The sequence below is a fragment of the Oryzias latipes genome, chromosome 5, assembly GCF_002234675.1.
Source record: "Oryzias latipes chromosome 5, ASM223467v1".
NCBI lineage: Eukaryota > Metazoa > Chordata > Actinopteri > Beloniformes > Adrianichthyidae > Oryzias > Oryzias latipes.
In genome coordinates this window covers 2927958-2951587 of record NC_019863.2, presented here as the reverse complement: position 1 = coordinate 2951587, position 23630 = coordinate 2927958, and the positions used below count along the sequence as shown (strand labels likewise).

The window sequence follows — 23630 nt, the reverse complement described above, 5'->3', positions numbered from 1 at the left end:
ATCGGCTGTTATCAGTAAAAGAAGAAATGCCAACCTTGGACAATTCGACAGTTTATTGACCCTTTTTATTTTTCCCCTACAGCATTACTTTATTATATAAAAAAATAAATGAAAAATATAAAAAGAGTAAAACAAATGATTAATCACTTTTGAAAATTGTTAAATTGATTGACTTTTGATGATATTACTTCACTAGCTCCTAAAATTGATAAATTGATTCAAAAATCTTTCCTAATGTAGCATAACTTTGCACATGTTTTTAACTTTTGATACTTGATGAAATTTTGCTATGAAAATTCCTGTAACAGTGTTGTGTCTATTTTACTGATATAGTATTATGTTTTAAAGCATATGAATGACTTTTAAAAGTAACATAATTTGCATATATTTCAGATGCTGCATTTGCCATGTTGATTTCTAAAATAGTTATTTTTGACGTAGTACTTAAGTAATTCATCTTTGGCATGTGCTTTATTGATACCTTATGATTCTTAATTCTGTCTGATAAAACCTAGGAACCGGATATTGATAAATCATGTAATAAAATGGTTATAGTATAACGGGGTGGGATTATATACGTTCGCTTCCTTCCACTCCCTTTCAAGCAATATTTATTAATTATGTCTAATTATCCTAAGTTTGATTAGTTACTGTATGAATGTATAACTGATGATTATATTGCTTTTGTGTATTATTTCTATTTGATTGCTTGAAATAAACCATTTCAAAAAAAAAAAAAAAAAAAAAGTGTCTTGCCCAAGGACGCAACGACATTTTGGCTGGTGGGAGCGGGGATCGAACCACCAACCCTTCAATCATTGGACGACCCGCTCAACCACCTGAGCCACTGTCGCCCTTTATAAACTGAAAACGTTTTTCTGGGCATATCTACACGGTTAGATTCAAATCCGACCATTGATCCGATCAAGTTATTTTGCACATGTAATCGCGGCTTATGGTGTTGACTCGCAGCATGGCGGGGGCATGTTATCACAATGGTGTCTCCCCATCGTGATGTCAGTCCCCCATCACGATGGACAATGGCATCGTCCATCGTGATGTCAGGGCCCCATCACGATGGACGATGGCATCGTCCATCGGCACAACCCTAATATAGGCGTGGTCCATATGATCTGCTGCAGTTCAAACTGAGCATCAGAATGGAGAAGAAAGGTGATTGAAGTGACTTTGAACGGAGCATTGTTGTTGGTGCCAGACAGGCTGGTCTGAGTATTTCAGAAACTGCTGATCTACTGGGATTTTCCCCCACAACCATATCTAGGGTTTACAGAGAATGGGGACATATCCAATGAGCAGCAGTTCTGTGGGTGGAAATGCCTTGTTGATGCCAGAGGTCAGAGGAGAATGGCCAAACTGGTTCCAGCTGATAGAAAGACAACAGGAACTTAAAGAACCACTGGTTCCAACCGAGGTCTGCAGAAGAGCATCTCTGACACGTCCAACCTGGACTACAGCAGTAGAAGACCACACCGGGTGTCACTGCTGTCAGCTAAGAACAGGAAACTGATGCTTCAATTCACACAGACTCACCAAAACTGGAAAATGGAAGATTAAAGTTGTCTGGTCTGATAAGTTTCCATTTCTGCTGCCACATTTGGATGGTAGGGTCAGTACCTTGTTGAATCTATGCCATAGATAATTAAGACAGTTCTAAAGGCAAAGGGGGGTACTAGCAAGGTGTACCTAATAAAGGTACCATTGAATGTAGGCTTAACTTTAAAAATAAAAAAAATACCAGAGGAACTTTTACTTTTCCTTTTTTCACAATCTCCTTCTGAGAACCGAGGAAAAAAAGTGTCTTACAATTTCTGTTTTTGTGTGATTTCCTATCAATTCGGGCCTAAAAAAACACCTTACATTTTTTATTTTTAAAAAAATGTTATTTTAATTTCACAACACCTCCACTGTAGAGAACAACAGTTTAATATTTCTGTGAAAATAGAAGTCAATTTGGAAAATCATAAAAAAGGAGCAGATTAAATCTTTAGAGTGATATTCACCCAAAAAACATTGAATTTTGTTCTAAAACAATGACATTCTGCATCACTCTTTTGTTAATTGTTGGACCATCTGCTACAGAGGAAAATTGACTAGTAAATTGAGAGCTTCGCTTATTGGCTCAGCTCTCTCCTCACCACAACGGACCGGTACAGCAACCGCATAACTATGGACGCTGCTCCGATCCGCCTGTCAATCACATGCTCCTGTCTTCCCCCGCTCATGGACAAGACTCCAAGATATTTGAACTCCTCCACCTGGGGCAGGGACACTCCACCCCCCGAGAGATGGCAAACTACCTTTCTCCGGTCGAAAACCAAGGGCACAGATTTAGCGGTGCTGACCCTCATCACAGCTGCTTCAGACTCGGCCACAAACCGCCCCAATGCATGCTGGAGGTCCCGGCTTAATGAAGCCAACAGGACAACATCATCTGCATTGAGCAGAGATGAAATCCTGTGGTCCCTGCCTGTGCCCTAGAAATTCTGTCCATAAAAACTATGAAAAGAACCGGTGATAAAGAGCATCCCTGCCGAAGTCCAACATGCACCGGGAACAGGTTTGACCCTCAGTAAGGTTCCCCGGACCCCATACTCCCAGAGCACCCTCCAAAGGATACGGGGGACGCGGTCGAACGCCTTCTCCAAATTCACAAAACACAACTGGACTGGATGAGCGAACTCCCGCATTCCCTCCAGCACCCTAAAGAGGATGTACAGTTAGGTTTCCGTTCCATGACCAGGACGGAAACCTAACTGTTGTTCCTGGATCTGAGGTCAGACTATAGGGCGGATTCTCTTCTCCAGTTCCCTGGCATAGACTTTGCCAGGGAGGCTGAGGAGTGTGATTCCCCAGTAGTTGGAATGCAACTAGATCAAAAACAGATCCTCGAAAATGTTATCAATGTACTGCTGTAAAGTACCAGATTGGACTCCGGTATTCACAAACTTAAGCGTCATCTTGATAGGCAGGGCGCCCTGGTAGCTAAGGTGTAAACCTGTTATGATGGACGTTTAAAAAACACAAAAAAATCAAGTTAATTATAAAAACAAGTTATTTTTTTCCCGAGTGTGAATGTGTGTGTGAATGTGTGTGTGCATGGGTGAATAGGTCTGTGACTGTAAAGCGCTTTGTCCTTGTAGGAAGAAAGGCGCTATATAAGTATACGCCATTTACCATTTACCATTTACCAATCTCATCCTCCTCATCCTTTTCATCATCCGAAAGCTCCAAATCTGGATCTCCCTCAACTATCTGGCATAAAATCCTCTCTGCTTGACTTTTTTCTCCTAAAATAATGTGCAGCCATTAAATACATTAAAATGGTCCTAGTGTCCACTACAGTGGACATTCATTAAATGCCTGCTGTTTTAAAACAGAAAACATGAAACTTTTTTCAGATCTAAATATATTGTTCCTAACATGTTTATGACCAAGAATGTATATAATTATCATAGTAAAAAAGGAATAGATACAGAATATTTGACTTGCCTTTCACCTTTCCATAAAATGAGGTAAATGGTATGGCAGTCATCTTGGTAGAGGTAAAACTTAAAGTTCCCAACATGCATCACATGACACATCACTGGAAAGCCCAGGATGTCCTCTACAGTGTAGAGTAAGATTTGGAAAGGTATCTCTCAACTCCTTAGAAATATACAGGTAAACAAAATCTCCATTATAGACATAAACGACTGGTCCGGGTCTCAGGAGGATATTAAATTTGATTAAACCCATTACATGCTGGCTGGATGGCTCAGTTGGCTGGGTGTGAGACTGTCACGCAAGAAACCTGGGTCTGCTTTTCAGGGGAGGCAATTGCAAAGAAAATCCGGTTTGGGTCCAAAGGCTTGAATCTACTTAAGTCTTCATGTGCCTTGAAAATACAGGGTTGGGTCAGGAAGGGCATCCAGCATAAAACTCTGCCAAACCACCTGAGCGAACCACTGAAAGCTGATTCACTGTGGCTGTTACTCCTAACAGGATAGGTTGAAATGTGAACAAATAAATGTGCTTTAAACTGAACTTTACATATTTAATATCAAAAATGGTAATTTATGATTCTGACAGTAAGAAATTCTAAGAAAACACATTCACTTAGGATGGACAGAAGAAATCTCCAGAGGCCACACTACCATTGAACAGAAGTGAGGAATTCCTTCACAGGTGCAGTAAACAGAACGTCGGAGAAGTAGCATGCTGCTAACATTGTTGTTATATGTTGCAGAAAACCTTTATAAAGACAGAAAAGAGAAAAAATTGAACTGATTTCAGTTGACACGCATTCTCCTTGTAACCCTTGTGCTTTCCTAGGCACTTTAACATTGGGAGTTGGGTCATCTAGACCCACTACTAGACAGTGCACTGAACCAAAGTTTGTTGGAAAAATATGATTGTTTTTTGTGCAAAACCATATTTAAAGAATATAAACAATAAAGCATGTGATCTCTTGTTCATTATCTTTTTGCTTTACACTGCAAAGTACATGGATCACGCAACTCAAAAAAAGACCACTTCCACAGCTTTTCGATAATTCTAAGAGCGTGATGTCTTCTTTTCCTACGTCATGGCGCTTCTCTTTGTTGGTCATCTTCCTCTCTGAGTTTTTGATGGCTTCTTGTCTTAGCTTATTAAGTCGTCATTTCACTGGTTTCACACAGTGCATCCTATTTAACGTGAAATACAGCACCACAAAGCCAATTAAAGTTGATTACTCCAGTCTACTGTCTACTGCTAGAACATTACACTGTCAAAAAAGGCCAGTTCAATGCTGTAAGATGTGCTGTGTGGAAATCGAAATCCACATCTTTTGATTGGTTTTGATCGTGAAATGCCAGGTAACATCATAAAAACACCTTTCAGTAAGATAAGTGTATAAAAAATAATGTATAAAAAACAGTAACAAAAAAAAGGTAAACATAAGAATTTAATGCGAAAAGAAAGTTCAGAAATAAGCTGCTAGTTGGGTGGAACATCAGCTTCTCAGTGCCATGTTTTCCCCTCTAAATATTTGGTGGCAATTACCCGTCAGATTGTCCGACTCCTGCATGTATCCCTCCCATCAGAGCAAAGGTCTGGGCAGGTGCACTCACTTTCCCACACAGGTGTTCCCAGCAGCAGCGGATTCATTTCCCGCTTGAGCAGCATCCTAATTAGTGCTGTTAAATAAATTAATACCAACATAGTCCAAACATTTCTGCTCTGTAGTTTTTTCCGGATAATTGGCTTCTGCATCCAAAATTGTGTTTCCATTGTCTGAGCCAGAAGAGTGAACTAAATGTGACATGAAGTGTTTGTGCTGCAGCCAGAGCCTCAGTTTTACCTGATCTGAACACTCAGCATAATGCCTTTACAAGGAAATAACCATAGAAATAAATGCAAATGGGCAAACCTTTAAAACATCTGTGGTTATTCTTTGAGTGCTGTTGGAAAACAAATTCAACTAGGTGTTTTTCTTAAACACCTTAAAAATAGACAGTGAATTGAAAATTGAGCTATAAAACCTGTAAATATCAAATAAGAAGAAAATATCCAAATGAATGAATGCTATGGACTGTTTATGTTGACCTTAAAGCAACTCATAGAAGCTCATTTCAGTCTTAATTCCACTCTTTGAATCTGTTCCAGCTTCAAAATGCTTATTGCGAATAAGATCTTGAACAGAATCTACATATATGTACAGAAATTCTGAACAGCCACATAAGAAAGTTTCTAGGAGGTAAAAATCTCATTACTCCAAGGTTTTCTGGAGTATTTTGGGCTATAGCTTTACCAGAAATCCTGCAATCCTGCAACAGTTTAACCACACGAACGAAATGGTTGTCAGTGCCGTTCACAGAGACCTTGTGACTACACAAAATGTCATACCACAGTGAGATCTTCTTAGGCTATGGTCACATATCCCAAAATGCCACTTAGTGGGGATGGAAATGCAAGTTTTCAGAGAAATTGTCAGGTGACCGCATGGCAATCGGGAGGCAGCAGTGGCATTTTTACACGCCGTTCTGTAAGGCTTTAAGAAAATCCAAAAATTGTATGCATGATTTTTAAACATTGGTCAGTGGCTGCCCCCCGGCACATTTGGAGGTCGTGTGGTGGCAGTCCAGTGGCAGGTGCGTGGCAGGAAGGCAACAGTGCAACAACTGACAGATGGGAGAGTCTCCAAGGTCCCCAAAATCCTCTGTAAATCGACCAACTTCAGTCTGAGCTGTCCCCATGCTGCCGTCCCACTGCCACCGTCCGATTGTTAGAAATCGTACAATAGCAGCGTGGGCACTTGACAAGGGACTCTTCATCTGATGAAGACTCCTCATGGACCACATGGACCTTTGTTTTCTTGGGTGTTGGAGCTTTCTTGGGAGTTTTTTTGTCTAAAAATTTACACGTCTGCAAATTGACAAGACTATAATGTGTCCTCAAAATCTGAGTTGCAAATGACCAGTGTAATCCTTTAACAGACCAGAAATCTTTTGACAGAACATAAAAGATCAGACTTAACCCTGAACCCAGAGTTGCTTTGACTTCAGGGGCTGCTCTTCCTTTTTGGCCTTGAAGCTCCTGTGGCGTCATGTATGTGTAGGCTTCAGAAAAGTGTATGAAACCTGGTTGATATGGACCATAAGAGACTGTTGGGACCTCAGACACAAAACTGAGATAACACTATTTTATTAATGTCTCTTTTTAGAATACACACACATTCTTAGAATTTTGGAGATGTCTTTGGAGATGTCTTAAAACAGTTTTCCATCATGTAAAATAGATACATTAGTTGACAATTGGAAGTAGGATTCAAGAAATATAGCAGAAAATGTAAAATGGTGAAGAGGATTTCATGTGATCCATGGACACCAGTGAAGATCACAAATCGTTGAAGAAAAAAGGTTCAGCGCACTATCTAGTGGGTCTAGATGACCCAACTACTAATTTTAAAGTACCTAGACTAGCACAAGGATGAACAGGGAGGTTAGACCACCAAATAGCCTATCCTAATCCTAAGGGCGGCTGCAGCTCCCAACTCCCCCAGGAGACGAATCAAATGAACAGAACAAATTTCACACGGTGATGAGATGTTAAATGAGCCCTTTAAAGAGAAGCATAAGCATTTGTATTTCAGGCTTGAATGTGTAAACAGTTCAGACTAGCATTTTAATACTGTGGTGCAGATGTTACGGTCAAACTCTTTCTTAGGTAAAACGCATAAACTTGCAAAACATAAGCGGGTAAAGGGATTTTTTTAATCTTGCTTCTCCTTTTGCGGTGTGAACGTTTAGGGATCTATACGCTTCCATCAAGAAGCAAGATGGCTGGATAGCTCAGTAAAATACAGCAGTGTGTCAGGAAGGGCATCCGATTGAAAAATGTCTTCAGGTGGTTTACCTGTACAAATCAGTGACAGCTGATTTGCTGCGGCAACCCCTGAAGTGATGTGCTGAAAGGTGAAGAACAATATGAATGCTTCAGTTAAATGTACACATTCAAACATCCCAGGATAGCTAAAGACTTCGCACATTGCATCATCTGCACGTCTGTGTGAACCCTCCTCACTGTCTTCAGCCCCCCCCCCCTCTCCAGTAAGCTGGTTACGTGACGTTGGGGAGCCTGACTTCCATTACCTTTTTTTCCTCTCAGCATGGCTCCACCTCATTCCACTGGGGATCTCCAACCTGCTCATCCAGGCTCACCACACATACACTAAATGACCTACGCTCTTCACCACTTTCTATCGCCTGGGGGGACATTACCATATTAATGCTGCACTCCACTCCTGGGGAAAATGAGCGTCATAAAAAAGTCAAAATCCTCCTCACACCCTTATTTCTCTTTCCCTGCTGCCCACACTGCTGTCCACATTTTTTCCTCCTTTGTTGCATCTGCTATCTTTTCTTGTAATTTTTCACCCCCCCCCCCCCCCCCATGCAGTCTTCCCCACCTCCATTCCCTCACACGATTTGGTTTGAAGTGTGTAAGAGGCTGGCAGGGTTTGCCGTCTTGAATTAAAAAGGCCATCTGGTGAAGAGGGAAACGAAGATGGTGGGATAGGAGGAGGGAAAAAAATGGAGGCATCGCTTTTTTTTAAGTTGACATGCAGACAGAATCCTGGGAGGGATATTGAATCTAAAAAGTAAACATTGTACTTAGCAGCTGTCATTTATGCATGCACACAGTATTTTGGTATTATATCGCACTGATCTTTTATTTGATTTGGATTCATTCTAAAAACAAAAATGGCAAACAGCTACCTCATGTAAAATCAATAAGAGAGGTTCAAATGTTTTTGTGTACTGTCAATCCTTGTAAAAAAAGGAAATAAGGAAATTGTGTGATTTAAAGACCATCTCTAATGAAAATGGCGTTTATGGAGTTTTTAACATGTTCTTGTGGCATTTTTATGATGTTGGAGGATATACATAAAGTACATTTCTGGAAGTGTCTTTATTAAGCTGTGGTGAGTCAGGAGCAGACAAAAAAAAATTAAGTTGAAAAAAGATTGTAGTTGTTATATGCAGATAAATACCAATATTGCTCACCATTTTTGTTGCACCGGCAATGTTAGGTTGGGGTTGTGAGTGGAAGAGTGTAAACAGAGGGACGATGGGAAATGAGCACAGACTTTCTTCCCGCCAACGGTCCAGCCCACAACTCAGAGGCAAATTTCGAATAAACTCCTGCTGCTCTGCAGAAACTATGTCCTAGAAAGCGACACAGGATTTTTTATTTTGGCTGAAATGATGTAATCATAATTAAAAGACCACTGGGAAGGCTTTGAAAATAGATGAGAAGATGATGGGAGTTGAACTCTAAAGTTCAGCGTCCACTGAAGTTAAGTATGGCTGCACGTGTGAACAGATCATGCTGGGCCGCTTCCCACTAACGGCAGCAAACAGTGATCAAGACCAAACGTCACTGTGCATCACCGTGCACAAGCAGAATATTTAAAGACAGGTTTTCCCATTAGGGATCTCTCTGCTGTTAGGAAGGAAGTGAGCAGAAACAGAGAAAGGGAGTCCGCTGATGAGACTTCACTCTGCGTGGGAGACCAGGGAGGAGGCTGACTGTGTGTCGGTCAGAAAACCTTTTGTCACTCTTTTCTCCGGAGACCGTGACCTTAAGTGCTTCACCTATGCTGCTGCCACTTTTCCCAAGTATTCAGATGAGATCAAAATGCTGCCTCACTTTGATTAGCACACTCCCCAGACACTAAAATGTTCTTGCTACAGATTGTTGATGTGGCAGATTTTGCATGTAGGGGAAAAAGTTTGGCTTTGCTTTTGTGCACAGAACCACTGCAGAGGTTCACTTGCTTATAAGCTGCTAAGTGAGCAAAATAAATCCACATCTTTCTCTGTGTTGAAGAAGAATGAATTTCAGGGAGGTCCCAGTATCCATGCTCTATATCACATCGAAAGTCTTACTGGGCAATGCATGCTTTAGCTTTTATTTCATACAAACAGCCTGGAACTGTTTAGCAAGCACAAGCTGTAAACTGACGAGTCCTTTCAGTTCAGAGTACAGGCTTCCCAGATCTCTCACAAGACCAAGCACCATGCATGATCACACTGGCCCACTTGTCCTGGTCTGTCTTCCTTTTCTCTTCATCCTCCCTATCTCCTGGCAAGTTTCCATGGAAACAACAGTGGAAAAGATAGGATAAAAAGATCCCAGGGAACTGCAGTTTGCTGAGCGCTTTACATTGTTGTAAAAGGGATGTTGGTTTTTATTAGAACAAAATAAACCGGGGTGCTAAAGTTCCCCTCCTTTTTAATTCATAATCTCATTAGTAGTGTTAATTGCTGCTTATCAGCCTACTTTGCTTGTGGAGACAATAGATATCATGGATCTCATTCTGTCTCGATAACTTACACAGATAAACTTCATTCAACACGCTGTTTAATTAAGCCCAGGGGGTTTATGGGGACTGACATCAGTGAAAATAACCAGGAGATTGCTGTGATTAACAACTGAAACTCTGTGCTACTTAACACACATGCAGCCCTTTTGAGATACACTGATCCACCAGATCATCTTTCATTCCGAAAGAGCATCAGTGATTACACCAGTTTATTTTTTGATGTACACTATGGATCATCTGGAGCAATAGGGAAAAAAAGACAAACAGCTAAAAAAATGTTGGTGGAACTAAATCTGTAATAAAAGATCTGTTTGACCATAAGTCTCCAAAAGTTACAGATTTTAAACAGAAGCATTTGTTTGTTCCTGATCTGACACTTGAGCCGATACCACTGATCGTTTCTTTTTTAGTTCTGTGGAGTTTCTCTCACTTCAGACCTGAGGCAGGTTCAGAGCAGGTTAATCCTCCTTTTGTCGATCAGGAGATGGCAGGATCAGCTCAAGTGATCAGCTGTCGTCAGCTAAAGAGTGGAGAAGGCTCAAATACTGTAGCAAACACAAGGTTTACACTGTACATCATTTACGGGGTTTAAAACATGGAGCATGTGTTTTTCTGTAGAAACTGCTTTTCTCTGCTTGAGTCTTTTAGCCAAACTAGGTTCTTCTAAATGGAGCTTCATCATAAACAGACTCTCACTGGGATGGTATTGACTTTCTTGTCAGACCTAACAAAAAGCAGTGGTGCTTGAAATTCTCAGAACTGATAAAGACCTGTTGCTTTTGTCATGACTGATTGGAAAAATTAGGTATCAAGTTTAAACATTTTACAAATATCATTTATAATGAGATATATATATACCGTAGGAATTTTCATATGTTTAGTGATTTGGTACGTTTTTGTTCACAATAATGTCAGCTTGTAAATGTTGACACGAGTGTTCAGGAAAAAAAGCTCCTTATGTACTCACCTTCTCAAACTGGTTTCACACATTTTTTATCATGCTTTAACTTTATTACAAAGAATTATTTACACACAAATTGCTGGATTGAAAGTAGTCATAAAAAATAAGGAACAGTAGATGTGTTATTCTCACCACAAAGTCTAGAAAATGTGGCAAAACTTTTCCCGCCAAGAGTCCCCCCCCACCAGAAGTGAGATGGAAGCAGCCATTTTGACGTCAGCAGAAAAAGCATTTATACTGCCTCTAGTGGAAAGATGATGAACTACAGGACAGAAAACATGGACCAAGTTCTGTACAATGGGTTTTTACTGAAATGTTGGGTTATGCTATTGAGATAGGGTTCTCAGAAACGTGTACATCAAATATGACACGAATAGTTATTTTTCATTCAAATGTTTGGGGAATTCTCAGAAATCTTTCTAGCATTATGGTATCCATGCACAGTTTTTATGTAGGTATACGACATCTTTAGACTCAACTGCAGCTAAACCCAATGTGCTGACCATTTCACCTAACAGTGCACTCAAAATAAAAAATGCATCCTTTGCAGCTACTGAACAAACGGATGATTAGCCAGAGCTAGATGTAATCACTCCAATTCAGTCAGCACAACTTCTATTTATGGGATTTTTTTTCCTTCCTGTTATGCATTAAGGATTTTGTACAGTTGTTGGCGCTTAATATGATCTGACAAAATGTCCCTGCAGGATGTTGTTTGTTATCTCTGCAGACTTTCGGTGTACAGGAGCATGTGCACATGTGATTTTAAAAGAGTTGTACAATCATCAGCCTTAAAAGAAAAGGAAATGAGGTCGCACACAATGAAACAGAGAAAGGAGAGAAGGGGCCTCATCGCTCACCACAACACTCAAACTGTAAATGAAGTCTCTGACAACACAGCGGTGATGTTCCACTTGAAGACAGCAGAAAACCCTTCAGAGGATGTTTGTGTTGTCTTCAGTGAACTCCGCACTAACGGTGAACTCTATCCTCCAGCTTCTGCCAACTTTCATTAGCTCAATATGTCAAGATTATTCACCACATACCAAGTAACGCTTCAAATGTTCTATCAGCATTACAGTCACATCTTGAGCAGCACAAGTCATTGTGAATACAGACGAATTAAAGTGAGCACATTTAGCTAACAGCTTCTGCCCTGTAATGCCAGCTAACAAGTTATATACTTTGCTTTCCTTTTAGCCTGTCTGGCATCAAAGACACACAGACAGAAAATGTCTATACTCTGCAGACAATGGTAAATGTTTCTTTTGAGGTTGACTGTCCCTCTCAGAGGCAGTGTCTGTCAAACAAGGGGATCAGTGTTCTTCAACTCCAAAGCTGATCGGATATCTCTCTGTTTCATCTGCAGGCTGTAATCTACAAAACCCTCAAAAGAAGAGGAGGACAAAGAGGATGGCAGTAGTGTTGTAAATGGCCTTTGTCAGAATAAAAACACCTGTGCTTTGAGATCTGCTTGTGCTGCTGCACCTTAGCCTTCTTGTCTTTGACTTTGAAACATCTGAGAGCTGACCAGCACCAACCAGAATCCATCGGTAGGGCGGTGTACGTCTTTCGCCCAGGATATGTCACTGGGGGAATCCCTTATGTTTGGGGCGCGCCCTGTGCCCCGACCCCTCTGGCTGTCCCACATCAGCCTATTGTGCTTTTGTGTGTCTCTCTTTGCCAAGACCCCCCAGGGTTTGCCTGTGGTGGGCTATAACACTGAATCCAAGAAGGAGATCACACTGGAGGGAGACTTGATGATAGGAGGCCTGTTTCCTGTGCACCAAAAAGGAGAAGGGGCAGAGGACTGCGGAAAGATCAACGCACAAAGAGGGATACAGAGACTGGAGGCCATGCTGTTAGCGTTGGATGAAATTAACAAGAATGAGCGCATCCTTCCCGGGATCAAACTGGGAGCCCATATCCTGGACACGTGCTCGAAGGACACCTATGCTCTGGAGCAGTCTCTGGAGTTTGTCAGGGCCTCCCTCACTAAAGTAGATGACAGCGAATACACATGTCCAGATGGTTCCTATGCCATTCACGATGACGTCCCTCTGGCCATCTCCGGAGTCATTGGAGGTTCCTACAGTGATGTCTCCATTCAGGTAGGAACAATGCCAACAAATGACAGAGAATTTGCCTGCTCTGTGTCTAATAAACAACCACTGTTTTTTTTTAGTATTGGAAAAACTTTGTCTAAAGTCCCATTCTAATCATCTTTTGATCTGTTTTTCAAAGCATTTACATTGGTTTTTATTAATAACAATGCTGTGTTTAGCCAAAATTCAAAACCCACATTACTTTTAGGGCATAGTTTCTGCAGAGCTGCATGAGTTCTTTAGATATTTGCCTCTGAATTGTGGACGGAACTGTTAGCACAGACTAAGCCTGCCTCCCTTTCCCATCTTTTATCTGTTTACATGCTCTCTCGCTACCTCAGGCCCTCACAACCCCAACCAAACATTACTGGTGCAACAAATATGGCGAGCAAAATATTGGAGCAATCCAGCCGTACAGTTTAGATCCAGATACCAGATCAGACGAGGAAAACAAAGACTTAAATGGGTCTATTTGTCTGCAAGTGGATGCATCAGTATGGAGTGGAGCAGGGAGCCTGTGGCTCGATGATCGTAGCACCCACGCCAGCTGCTCCTGAATCACAACGATTTAAACAAAGAAATACTCAGAAATGCAATTTTAAGCTGAATTTTCTATGTCCTCCATCATCAGAAAACCGTAACGAGAAACGTGTTAAAAACACCAAAAACAGGATTTTCATGTGGATCTTTAATAATTTAATGTGAGTTGGTCAGATAATAAACAAGTTTCACAACAACCAGCTGTTGTGAAGAGAGAATAAAGACACAAGAAAGAGTGTGATAAAAAGTCACACGACTGTCCTCTCAGCCTTAAACACCAAGTGCGATTACGCCTTGTGAAGTAAACACAGAGACTTGATGCGTATCAGTTCCACACCAGGATCTGTTTACTTGTATCCCCATTTTCCCTGTGATCTAATTTAAAGGATCCTTTTCCCTGTAATTCTCACTTTAGCTTTGGTCATGTCAGAAGCAGACAGGACATGGATGCTGTGCACAGGGCGGGATGACAGAATGACTGGTGATGACATGATTACCCTCAGCAGCAGGGCTCCTTTTGGCTCATTCAGGATGATATGATGAAAGCTTTGCTAATTGAGTCGCAGAACTCAGCAGCCACATCAAAGTTGTAATTACAAGTTATTGTGAAGAAGAGGCAGTCTGTCCTGTGCAACTGAGATTTGTAAATATCCACAAATGCATGTGCCCTGGGGCACAAACTCAGCTCATCATCTTGGCTCAGCCAGCCGGAGGACAGTCCTCGTCTCTTGGCTGGAGAATGCAGCTCATTCCACTTGATCTACACAGGCTCGTGTTCCAAATATATGCTTGTTTAAAGAAAGGGAGCCCGCTTTGCAGAAATATAATTGGATTCAGATCGCTGATAAACCACAGATCCTGCAAAAACACTGCCAGTGGGAGTCTGCTGTTAGCAGCTTCACCCTGCGGAGACTGCTTGAGGATAACATGCTGGGAGCAGCATCCTTAGACAGATTTCAGCCCTGACAAGTGGACAGAACCCGGCATTTTTTTACCACAAGGCCTGTCATCTCAACCGCATTATCTTTTTGTTGTATGATTGCGTGAAGATTTCTTTTGTGTCTCACATTTAATGCAGGCTTACAATTATGCTTCTTTAGAAAATAATTCAGAGAAAGGTTTAGAGTGTTGAAAAGAAAATTAATATATCTTTGGTGAATTTTATTATTAAAGCATGTTGCCTTTTTATTGAAATGTGTTGAACTGTTGAAACTGTTGAACCTCCTCGCCAATAAGTAAGGGATTGTTAAGGCATGCTGTGGAAGAAATTAACGCACTTCAGTGAAGTGTGTTAATTCTGATTATGCACACTTCAAAGGCCAATTTGCGCGTACACCATGGTCACTTACAAAAGAAATAAATATATATTTCATCAGTTTTTTAGTACTTTATTCTTGTTATTTGTTCAGTTTAGATCGATTTTTGACACAAAAAGCAGACTATTTGCTACGTGTAACATGACAACCCGCCGCTTAACAAGCAGAGTTGGCACCGAAGGAAAGCAATATATATGCTGATGGTTACGATGGGTTAAATAAATCATTGGGTCAGAGAAATTTCACCTCTTACCGCTTGTTTTTGTCCGGATGATGAAGCTAAAGTTTGTATTAAAGAAGATAATGCAGTGATACAGAACATTAAGGCTATGTGACCGGAACTTCTTTTGTAGGCGTGCAGTTATCACTGTTGATTATCACTTTTTAATACACACCGAACAGCCAATAAGAATGGAGTATTCATACCAGACCATGGTATAAAATAGAATAATACAACGTTCATTACAGTGGATTGTATTGGAGTAATGGAAGGCGATGCAGTATACAGGTAAAGCGATCCCTAGTAAGATATATAAGCGAAAGATTTAGCACACAGGTGAGAAAAAAATAAAGAATTTGATAAACGAGTAGTAATTTTAGCAAAGCCATGCATCTGGGGCTCCTTAGAGAGTGCCCTTGTCTTATTGTAATTTATAGATGTGCTATACAAGCTTGCGGTCCGGGGTCTGCCCTAGCTTCTCCGCTGAATCTCTGTCATCAGCAGGGGTGCATTACAGTTCCTGTTCCCATCATGAATGACTCCATGTCGTATTAAAGTTCAGTCATAAAGTGTTCCAGCTCTTGCTGTTTAGCTCAGCCGGTTGGTGAGCATTTAATCATGGCAGTAAATCTCCTCGCGCCATCTTCATTTCTAACCCTCCTGCTGGCTTTTCTGAAAAGAACTGTGACCAGATGATATTTTTCAGTCTGCCTAATGTTTTAAAGATGTTCTGCGTGAGAGGTGCCCTTTAAGAAAGAGACGGGGTATATACGTTTGGACGGGCTCCTGCCCTCTTGACGGTATTATAGCACAAAGTTATGCATTTGGGGCACGTGAATCAGTGGCATTTCTTTGCGGCTGCTGGATACCGGTTCCACATTATGTTTGTGTCCTTTTCACCTGCCTGGTTTGTGCATAATCCATAGCCTGTCAGACCTTTGGGTGAACCAACTTGGCTGTGTGAAAGGTTACAAACCCTCAGTGCGAATGGCAGGTGGTTAATAAAGACTTGTGTATTTCACCTCAAAGGCAAGGCAAGTACAGGACACTCCACAATATTACGTTAAAGGCCACTTATCACCTTGGCAACATGGTGGAACATGGTGAACTGACAGGTGGCGGGAACACTGAGAGCCGTCTAAACTTGTCACAGTGAAGAAGTGTGTGGCTGTGTTGCTGGTGTTGCGGTGTGACAATCGCAGATCTGGGGGCGGGTCTGGCTGTGGGCCTGGCCCTGCTGGCGTAACATGGGCACAGATTGAGTGGAGAGAGGAGGCGAAGCTCTGTGATGCTCTCGCAGGCTAGGTCCTGTCTTCCCCATCTGTGACTGCAGCCTTGCTGTCTGCTGAGCTGGCTGAGGTGTGCACACACACACACACACACACACACACACACACGGGATGTCAAGCCTTCCCCAAAGAAGGGATCATGTTTCATAAAAACACAGTGACATGATCGGCAGAGGGGAGCTGGGGTGAGTCACATGGCAACTGATGGTGCCAAAGCGTTCTAGATCTGAAGCCTTGTTTTTCGGTTATGGGAAGTCTGTGGTGCCATCTGGTTTGAAGGTACGTGTATAATATTGATGTGATTCTAGTACGCAGCCTTGAACGTTTTCCCGCCGTTCGCTTAAACAGCAGGCCATCGCAGCAGTGAGTAATGACCTTGTGATGACATGCTCTCTGCAGTCAGCATCGTTAATCCCGCGTGAGCAGACAGAAAACATGCTCAAACACCAGCAGTATCATTTCATACATAAAATACCACCTTAAAAGATTGCTATCCGCACACGGCATGAGTGAAACCTATAGTTGTCTTGTGGCATATTAGCTGTGTTACTCTGAAGTGTCCTTAACCTGTGGGTTAATCACAACTGTATTATATCCTCCAATTAGAGCTCAGGAACAGCTAGCCTCGGGGATGGCTTCTGATTAATGCATGAGCGGGACTCCACTTTTGTTACTCCGGCAGCAGACAGCGCTGCTAAATATGACTCACTGGCAAGAGAGCTTCCCCAGGCAAAACATCATAATCACCAGGGCGCGTAAAAAGAACAACGCCTCTGGAATGTCAAACACTTAAAGGCTCACAAAACAGCTACTCCTAGACATGAAACACAGAAATTCCTTGAAACGGATCAAGGAACGATAACAAATAATTATTGTGATGTTGCCTTTCTCAACAGAAATCCCCAGTTTGTCTGGAATACAGAAAATGAATCTTTTTTTCTTTCACAGGGACATTAGACGGACTATTTAAGCCCTCTTCCTATACTTTGGTGATATTAACATGACAATAGGAAACAGATTTAGGGGGAGTTATGCTGCAAAAATCCAATCTGGGTTTGCCTACGTGAGTCACGCAAGGGCTTTAAGCAAAACAACGCATACTGAATTTACGGCAGACAGAACAATGGCGATGATTGGTATGAGTAAAACCATGCGGTAAAAATGCATTATCCACAGATAACAGTGATTAACAAGCTCAGAAATCATAAATAATTAACGATAATTGGATTATCCAGTGGCTTGGCAGAAACTACTGTTTGTGCAGTTATAATGCGTGTCATGTCCACAGTACACATTCATTTACTTATGACTTAGGGTTTTGAAACACTTGAGAAAATATCACGGTCTGTATTCTATCTACAATGGTTCACATTTGCCAAAAAAAGAAAAGCACTCATAGTCTTTACATTTTGTCCTTATAAATGATCATTTTGACCAAATTCATAATAAATACCATGATTTTTAGCATAGTGAATGTATAGCATAGACATCATGTGGTTTAAAGGCCCGTATGACTGGTTAGTTTGAAAAAGAACTCAAAGATGTGTTTATTTTCATTAGGGTAAAAGGGACAAACCCACAGATTTCTTGTGCTGATAACGGTCCCTTCATTCAAGTATAAGTCATATTTTATGGTCACATATAAGTCACTATTTAATAATCAGCTTAAAAAGAAGTCATATAATATAAAATTGTACACATTAATCATGGCATTATTTTTGCTCTGCATGTGCATGCGTGCTCAGTTCTTGTGTCTGCATGTGCCTGAGTGTTTCTCAGTGCTGCACTGGGCCAAACATGTGTGATACTGAGTGGAGCTAAGGACCATTGCTGTGGGAATACAGTGTTATTGCTGTTAAAGCACACTGAAACAGTTTTCTGGGAAGAGCAGATGGGCTTTTCATGTAGAAAAAAATCAGGACATTTCTACAAAGTATGGCCTGAAATTTCTGGATCAAGCCACTCTCTGCATCTTATTTTACATTCCTGTGTAAAGGAAGTGTTGTTTACTTCTTTATCATCATGCATCTCTGTGACCTGTCTTTTGGAATAGTAAAAAACATGTGGTGATATTAAAATTGGCAATAAATGTAATTGAGATAATTTTACAAAGACGACAGAAATGTAAAAACAAATGACTTCTATGTTATAAATATCACGTTTGTTATGATTAATTATGATAAGAGATCAAATTGAAAGAAAAAACTGCAGAAAAAAAATTCTAATAAAGTTGTTGACACCTGTGTGTTACTATTATAATAATTGTAATTTTTAATGATAAAACAGGAACTTTTTCGGTCTATAAATCTATGCTTTTGCTTCAGTAAAGAGCATTTAAATGTCCTAAGAAAGCAGTGTGTAAAATAAATTCCTGCAGTCCTCAAGTTGCATATCATTTATGTTTCACAGTTATCTGCTGTTGGTTGGTGGAGTTAGCACCCTCGACCTGCATGGAACAAAAATCCCCTGAAATCACTGTTCAGCACATTCATTCTCTGTCAACTTAAACAACACAAGTACTATTTCTTAAGGTTCTGTTCAGAAGGTTCTGTTCTTCAGAAGAACTGGACTGTAAAAGGTTGATCTAGACGACATTTTCTGCTCATCCGAATTGCTTCTGAATCCAGAGATGACATTAATGGATGACTGAGAATCCTGCTGAGAATTCCTATGCATGACTTTGTGACTGTAAAGCTTATTGCTCAAATGAGTAAAATGTACCCCACCAAACACAAACCCCACCAAAAACAAAATTATCGAAGAAATCTTTTTTCTTTTTGCCTTGGGTGAAAAATACACACAAGCAGGCTGTTGAATCAATGAATTTAATTAACAAGATGAGAAATCAAAGTAAAATGCCACCTGTACGGTCTATTTCTGGCAATTTAGTGATTAATTGATTAGTTGTAAGAAATAGTTGAAATCGATATACCCACTTGATAGAGGCATCATGATATCCACAGGAATACTGGGATACTCTGGAAAAGTAATTATTAATACTGCAAACCTAAAATCCTGTCAATCTTTTTTTCATATGTGAGAATGAAATTGGAATGCCTGCATGGAGCAATGTGTCTCTAATGTCCATCAAATACTAAACTAATACATTGATGCATCCTTGTTTTATGGCAAGCAAGGAGTGAGTGTTTTGGTTCAAAAGGCTTTAAAAGGCCTGTATTCACAAGAAATTAAAACGTATTCACGGGTCAATGTGCCCCTACTTGATCATTTTCCATTTCAAAACATTTCATTTTTAAATCTAGTTATAAGCTTTAAATACTCTGACAGATTTCGGTAAAACCCATTTTTTTTAAAGAAAAGAGAAACTAAAGTCAGTGTTAGTGTCTGTGCTGTAGTACAGTGTTTTTCAACCTTTTTTGAGCCAAGGCACATTTTATCCTTGACAAAAATCCCGCGGCACACCAGCATCCAAAAATTAAAAAAAGGAGAAACTCTATAGTCTGTATTGATCTACAGTCCCTCCACAGTCTCACATGCATTTTTGTGATAATTGTGGCAGAAAAAGCTGGAAGTTGCAGCTGTTTTTTCTAAAAGTTGTAATAAAAGTTAAGCTGGTTTTCATGTCTATAAAGACTCTCATTCATCCAGGTTGGTTCCATTGTAGTAGGTTTGGGGGATGTCATCTGGACTTGGTTATTAAAGTTAGAAGACGTTTCGCCTCTTATCCAAGAGGCTTTGTCAATTCTGAATTAGCTGGTCTAAGAGCTGGTATATATATGCGTCCATGGGGGAGGAGTCAGACCTGAAACTGGAGGTATTGTCCACTTAGCCTACATGGTTTCGGGTCGTTAATAGCTCTGACGGAAAGAAGAAGGAAGAGCAACATATCCACCAAGCCCTCCGAACCTGTTGATATCCCAAGTGGGCGTTCACCAGATCCCAACATACAGAAAACAAGACAAGAAGGAACAAGAGCATAAACGGAACAGTATTTCAATTCCGTATATGTCAGGTCTGTCTGAAAAACTTAAAAGGATTTTCAAACAACATAACATCCCAGTTCATCTCAAACCAGTCAATACCCTCAGACAAAAACTGGTTCATCCAAAGGACAAAATTCCCAGCTACAAACAGAGTAATGTTGTGTACTCTATCCACTGCAAAGAGAACTGCAATGAACAGTATATAGGAGAAACCAAACAACCTCTACACAAGCGGCTTTACCAACATCGCAGAGCCAACCCAAGTGGACCTGAGTCTGCAGTGCATCTCCACCTGAAGGCCACAAACCACTCATTCGAGGACAGTCAAGTCCGAATTCTAGCCAGAGAGAAAGGATGGTTTGAGCGAGGAGTGAAAGAAGCCAACTTTGTCAAGAAGGATAAACCTTCTCTTAATAAGAATGGTGGTCTCAGGTTTATTCTTCCATCCATCTACGGCAGTGTCTTGAAACCTAAACAAACCAAACCAGTTCCACCTGAGTCGTTAACCGCTGAAAGAGATGACCAATCTGGAGAGCGAGTCACTGACTCCCCAACCCCCAGCTGAGGACAAAGGACTATTAACGACCCGAAACCATGTAGGCTAAGTGGACAACACCTCCAGTTTCAGGTCTGACTCCTCCCCCATGGACGCATATATATACCAGCTCTTAGACCAGCTATTTCAGAATTGACAAAGCCTCTTGGATAAGAGGCGAAACGTCTTCTAACTTTAATAACCAAGTCCAGATGACATCCCCCAAACCTACTACACAGCTGGTTTTCAGTAATAATTTTCAACTAAATTATTTGAAATTTTACCCTGGTAGTTGTTTTTTCCCTTCAGTTTATTAACATGTAATTGTATGAAACCTCACAAAAAAAACAAATATATTCTTTCTAAATAGTGACTTATTTTTAAATATTTTTTCAATGTTAGTGCGAAGGACACTGTAATTTTTGAACAATTATATGATCACAATATGTTTGATAAATTTTGCGCAAAAAAACCCGTTAAATTTATGTTTTCTGTAGCTACACAAACCGTGAACATGTTGAAGTTTTATTAGTTTTTCTTTTGTCTTAATCAAAGATGAAATCTTTGAAAACTTTAACAAAAATGTTTTATTTCTTTTTAGATGATTAAATTGTTTCAATTTAGTTTAAATGTGTCTGTTGGCCACTTTACCTTAATCCTGTTTCTAAAATGTTGTTATTACTTCTTCTTAAGTAAAATAATCCAGACGTTCTTAGAAAAGTGTTTCAGTTGTAAAGAGGACTTGGACCAAACTCTGGGATGTTTGGCTGTTTATAAGCACAAACCTTGAAGGAGAACTAAACTGTTGACCTCTGATTTCATCAAGAAAATTGAAAAACTGTTTGATGTGTGTTTGTTGTGGTTTCAAGACGTTTAACATGGAGGACTCATTGTACGCTGAGACGCTGTCACTTTAACCCAATGCATCATGGGAGATGTGGTGCGAAACAGCCGCCGAGGGCAGACCGATTTGCGTCTCTGAGCTTCAATGTTTTGTTCAATTGTTCCAGGGTCTGATACTGAATTCTGTGGAAAGCTACACCGCTAAAGACGAGTTTTAGCTGGTATTTTTGTTGGAACTGAGAGACTTTATGAGCAGAATCGGAACAAGGAAGTGAAGACTTGAACCACTTCTGATTGGTCAGACTGATGACGTGTGATTAAGACTCCAAGAATGATTGGTGGAGACAGTTAAAGGGGCGGGACTTTTCCAAAAACAGAGCTGAAGCTACGGCTAAATCGCGGTACCGTCATTCTGATCAAAGTGTCTTTAATAGAATCAAATAAACACAAATCTTTCATATTCCTAACTACTCAGTGTTTTATCAGGGCCTGTTTGGATGAACAAAGAGCTGATATCCTGGAGATGGGAAATGTTTTTAGATCAGTGAATGGGCAATTTCCCACGGCACACTAGTGTGCTGCGGCACACTAGTGTGCCCCTGTGGGTACCGGATGTTCTCGGGTTGCCGGATGTTCTCGGGGTCCTTCAGGGTCCTTCCAATGAGTTATATCACTAGAGGAGACATCACGTGGTTCCTCATTGGAGGAGAGCACCGCCATCTTGGTGAGGTCAAGTTTTGAAGACCAAACCACTTTTTATAACATTTAATAAAGAGCTCTGTTTTTACTTTCAATCACTTCATTATATGAAAAAGAAGAATGGCTTGAAATTGCTTAGTTTTGTTCAGAAATACAAACTTCACGAGTACCCCTGACTTAACTAGTATTAGACTATTTAGATTTTTTCTATGTTCCTTTATTTTATTTTACTTATGTTTTTATTTATTTGTGTGTTATGTTCATTGTTTCTTTTTTCCCCTCTATTCTTTATTTTCTATGTTAATATATTATGTTTGGCAATGGTGACTGATCTTCGAAGCAATATTCATTACATTGTTATTGTTCGTTGTTAACGTTAATGTCATTGTTAATGTATGATACCGCAATTGTCAATAAAGTTTTAAAAAAAAACTTAGCGACGTTAACTCATTGGTCGTGGCAACTTACAGCCAATCAAATAGTGTGACGTCATCATTGGTCGAAGGACCCCGAAGGACCCCGAGAACATCCGGCAACCCGAGAACATCCGGTACCCACACCGGGGCACACTAGTGTGCTGCGGCACACTGGTTGAAAAACACTGCTCCAGTAACATGGTTTACACATATATGATGGGGCATTAATGCAGGAAACGTATAAAGATCCTGGAACAACATAAAACATGCAGAGACATGTACATAAATTTTTCACAAAGATAACACAAAACTACATTTGGCAAGCATGAAAAAGTCATGACTGCAGAGAAGAAGCTGATGGAACCCAGACTGTCAGGCTAACCTGTTCTCAAAAGTAGTCAAAATTATTAGGAGTTGTTACAAAAAGCACCTTAAAGGTTTTTTAAGGAAGAAATACATGAAAGATATATTTAACTTTTTCTCCTATTTTAGTAATTTAAATGTTAAGCATAAATGAGTTTAAAATAATTGATGTTTAAAGTTAAATAATAATGAAAAAGAAATGAAGTGCAGAATATTTTGCTGATGACTTAATAGATGTCTAAAATGCATAAAAAATACACTTTGTTTATCATATTGATATGATCATTTTATTCCTTTTTTAATATTTTTTTTTTCTGTGGATAAAAAATAATGGTTGGAAAATCTTCCAACATGGTGTCTCCCTCACTAAATAAATACAGATCGCTCAGGCTGAACAACAGAACAAACCATCTGCGATTTTACATGGAGCATCAATTACCATTTATTGAAAAGAACCAGTTTGACATCAAATAAAGTGTTTACCTGGCAAAGGCAGCATGCAAAGGCCACCTAAAATAACCGTCCATGGCT

At 40.3% G+C, this 23630-nt stretch overlaps 1 protein-coding gene across 2 annotated transcripts in view; it reads left to right on the top strand.

The window, feature by feature from the left end:
* Window positions 1-23630, top strand: part of grm2 (glutamate metabotropic receptor 2) — a 50794-nt gene that overhangs the window by 7186 nt on the left and 19978 nt on the right. For both annotated transcript variants that reach the window (XM_020703019.2, XM_004068547.4), the window contains one exon: window positions 12199-12940. In XM_020703019.2, the coding sequence (XP_020558678.1) occupies window positions 12413-12940 (528 nt within the window). In that variant the 5' untranslated portion in view covers window positions 12199-12412. The remainder of the gene's footprint in view (window positions 1-12198; window positions 12941-23630) is intronic.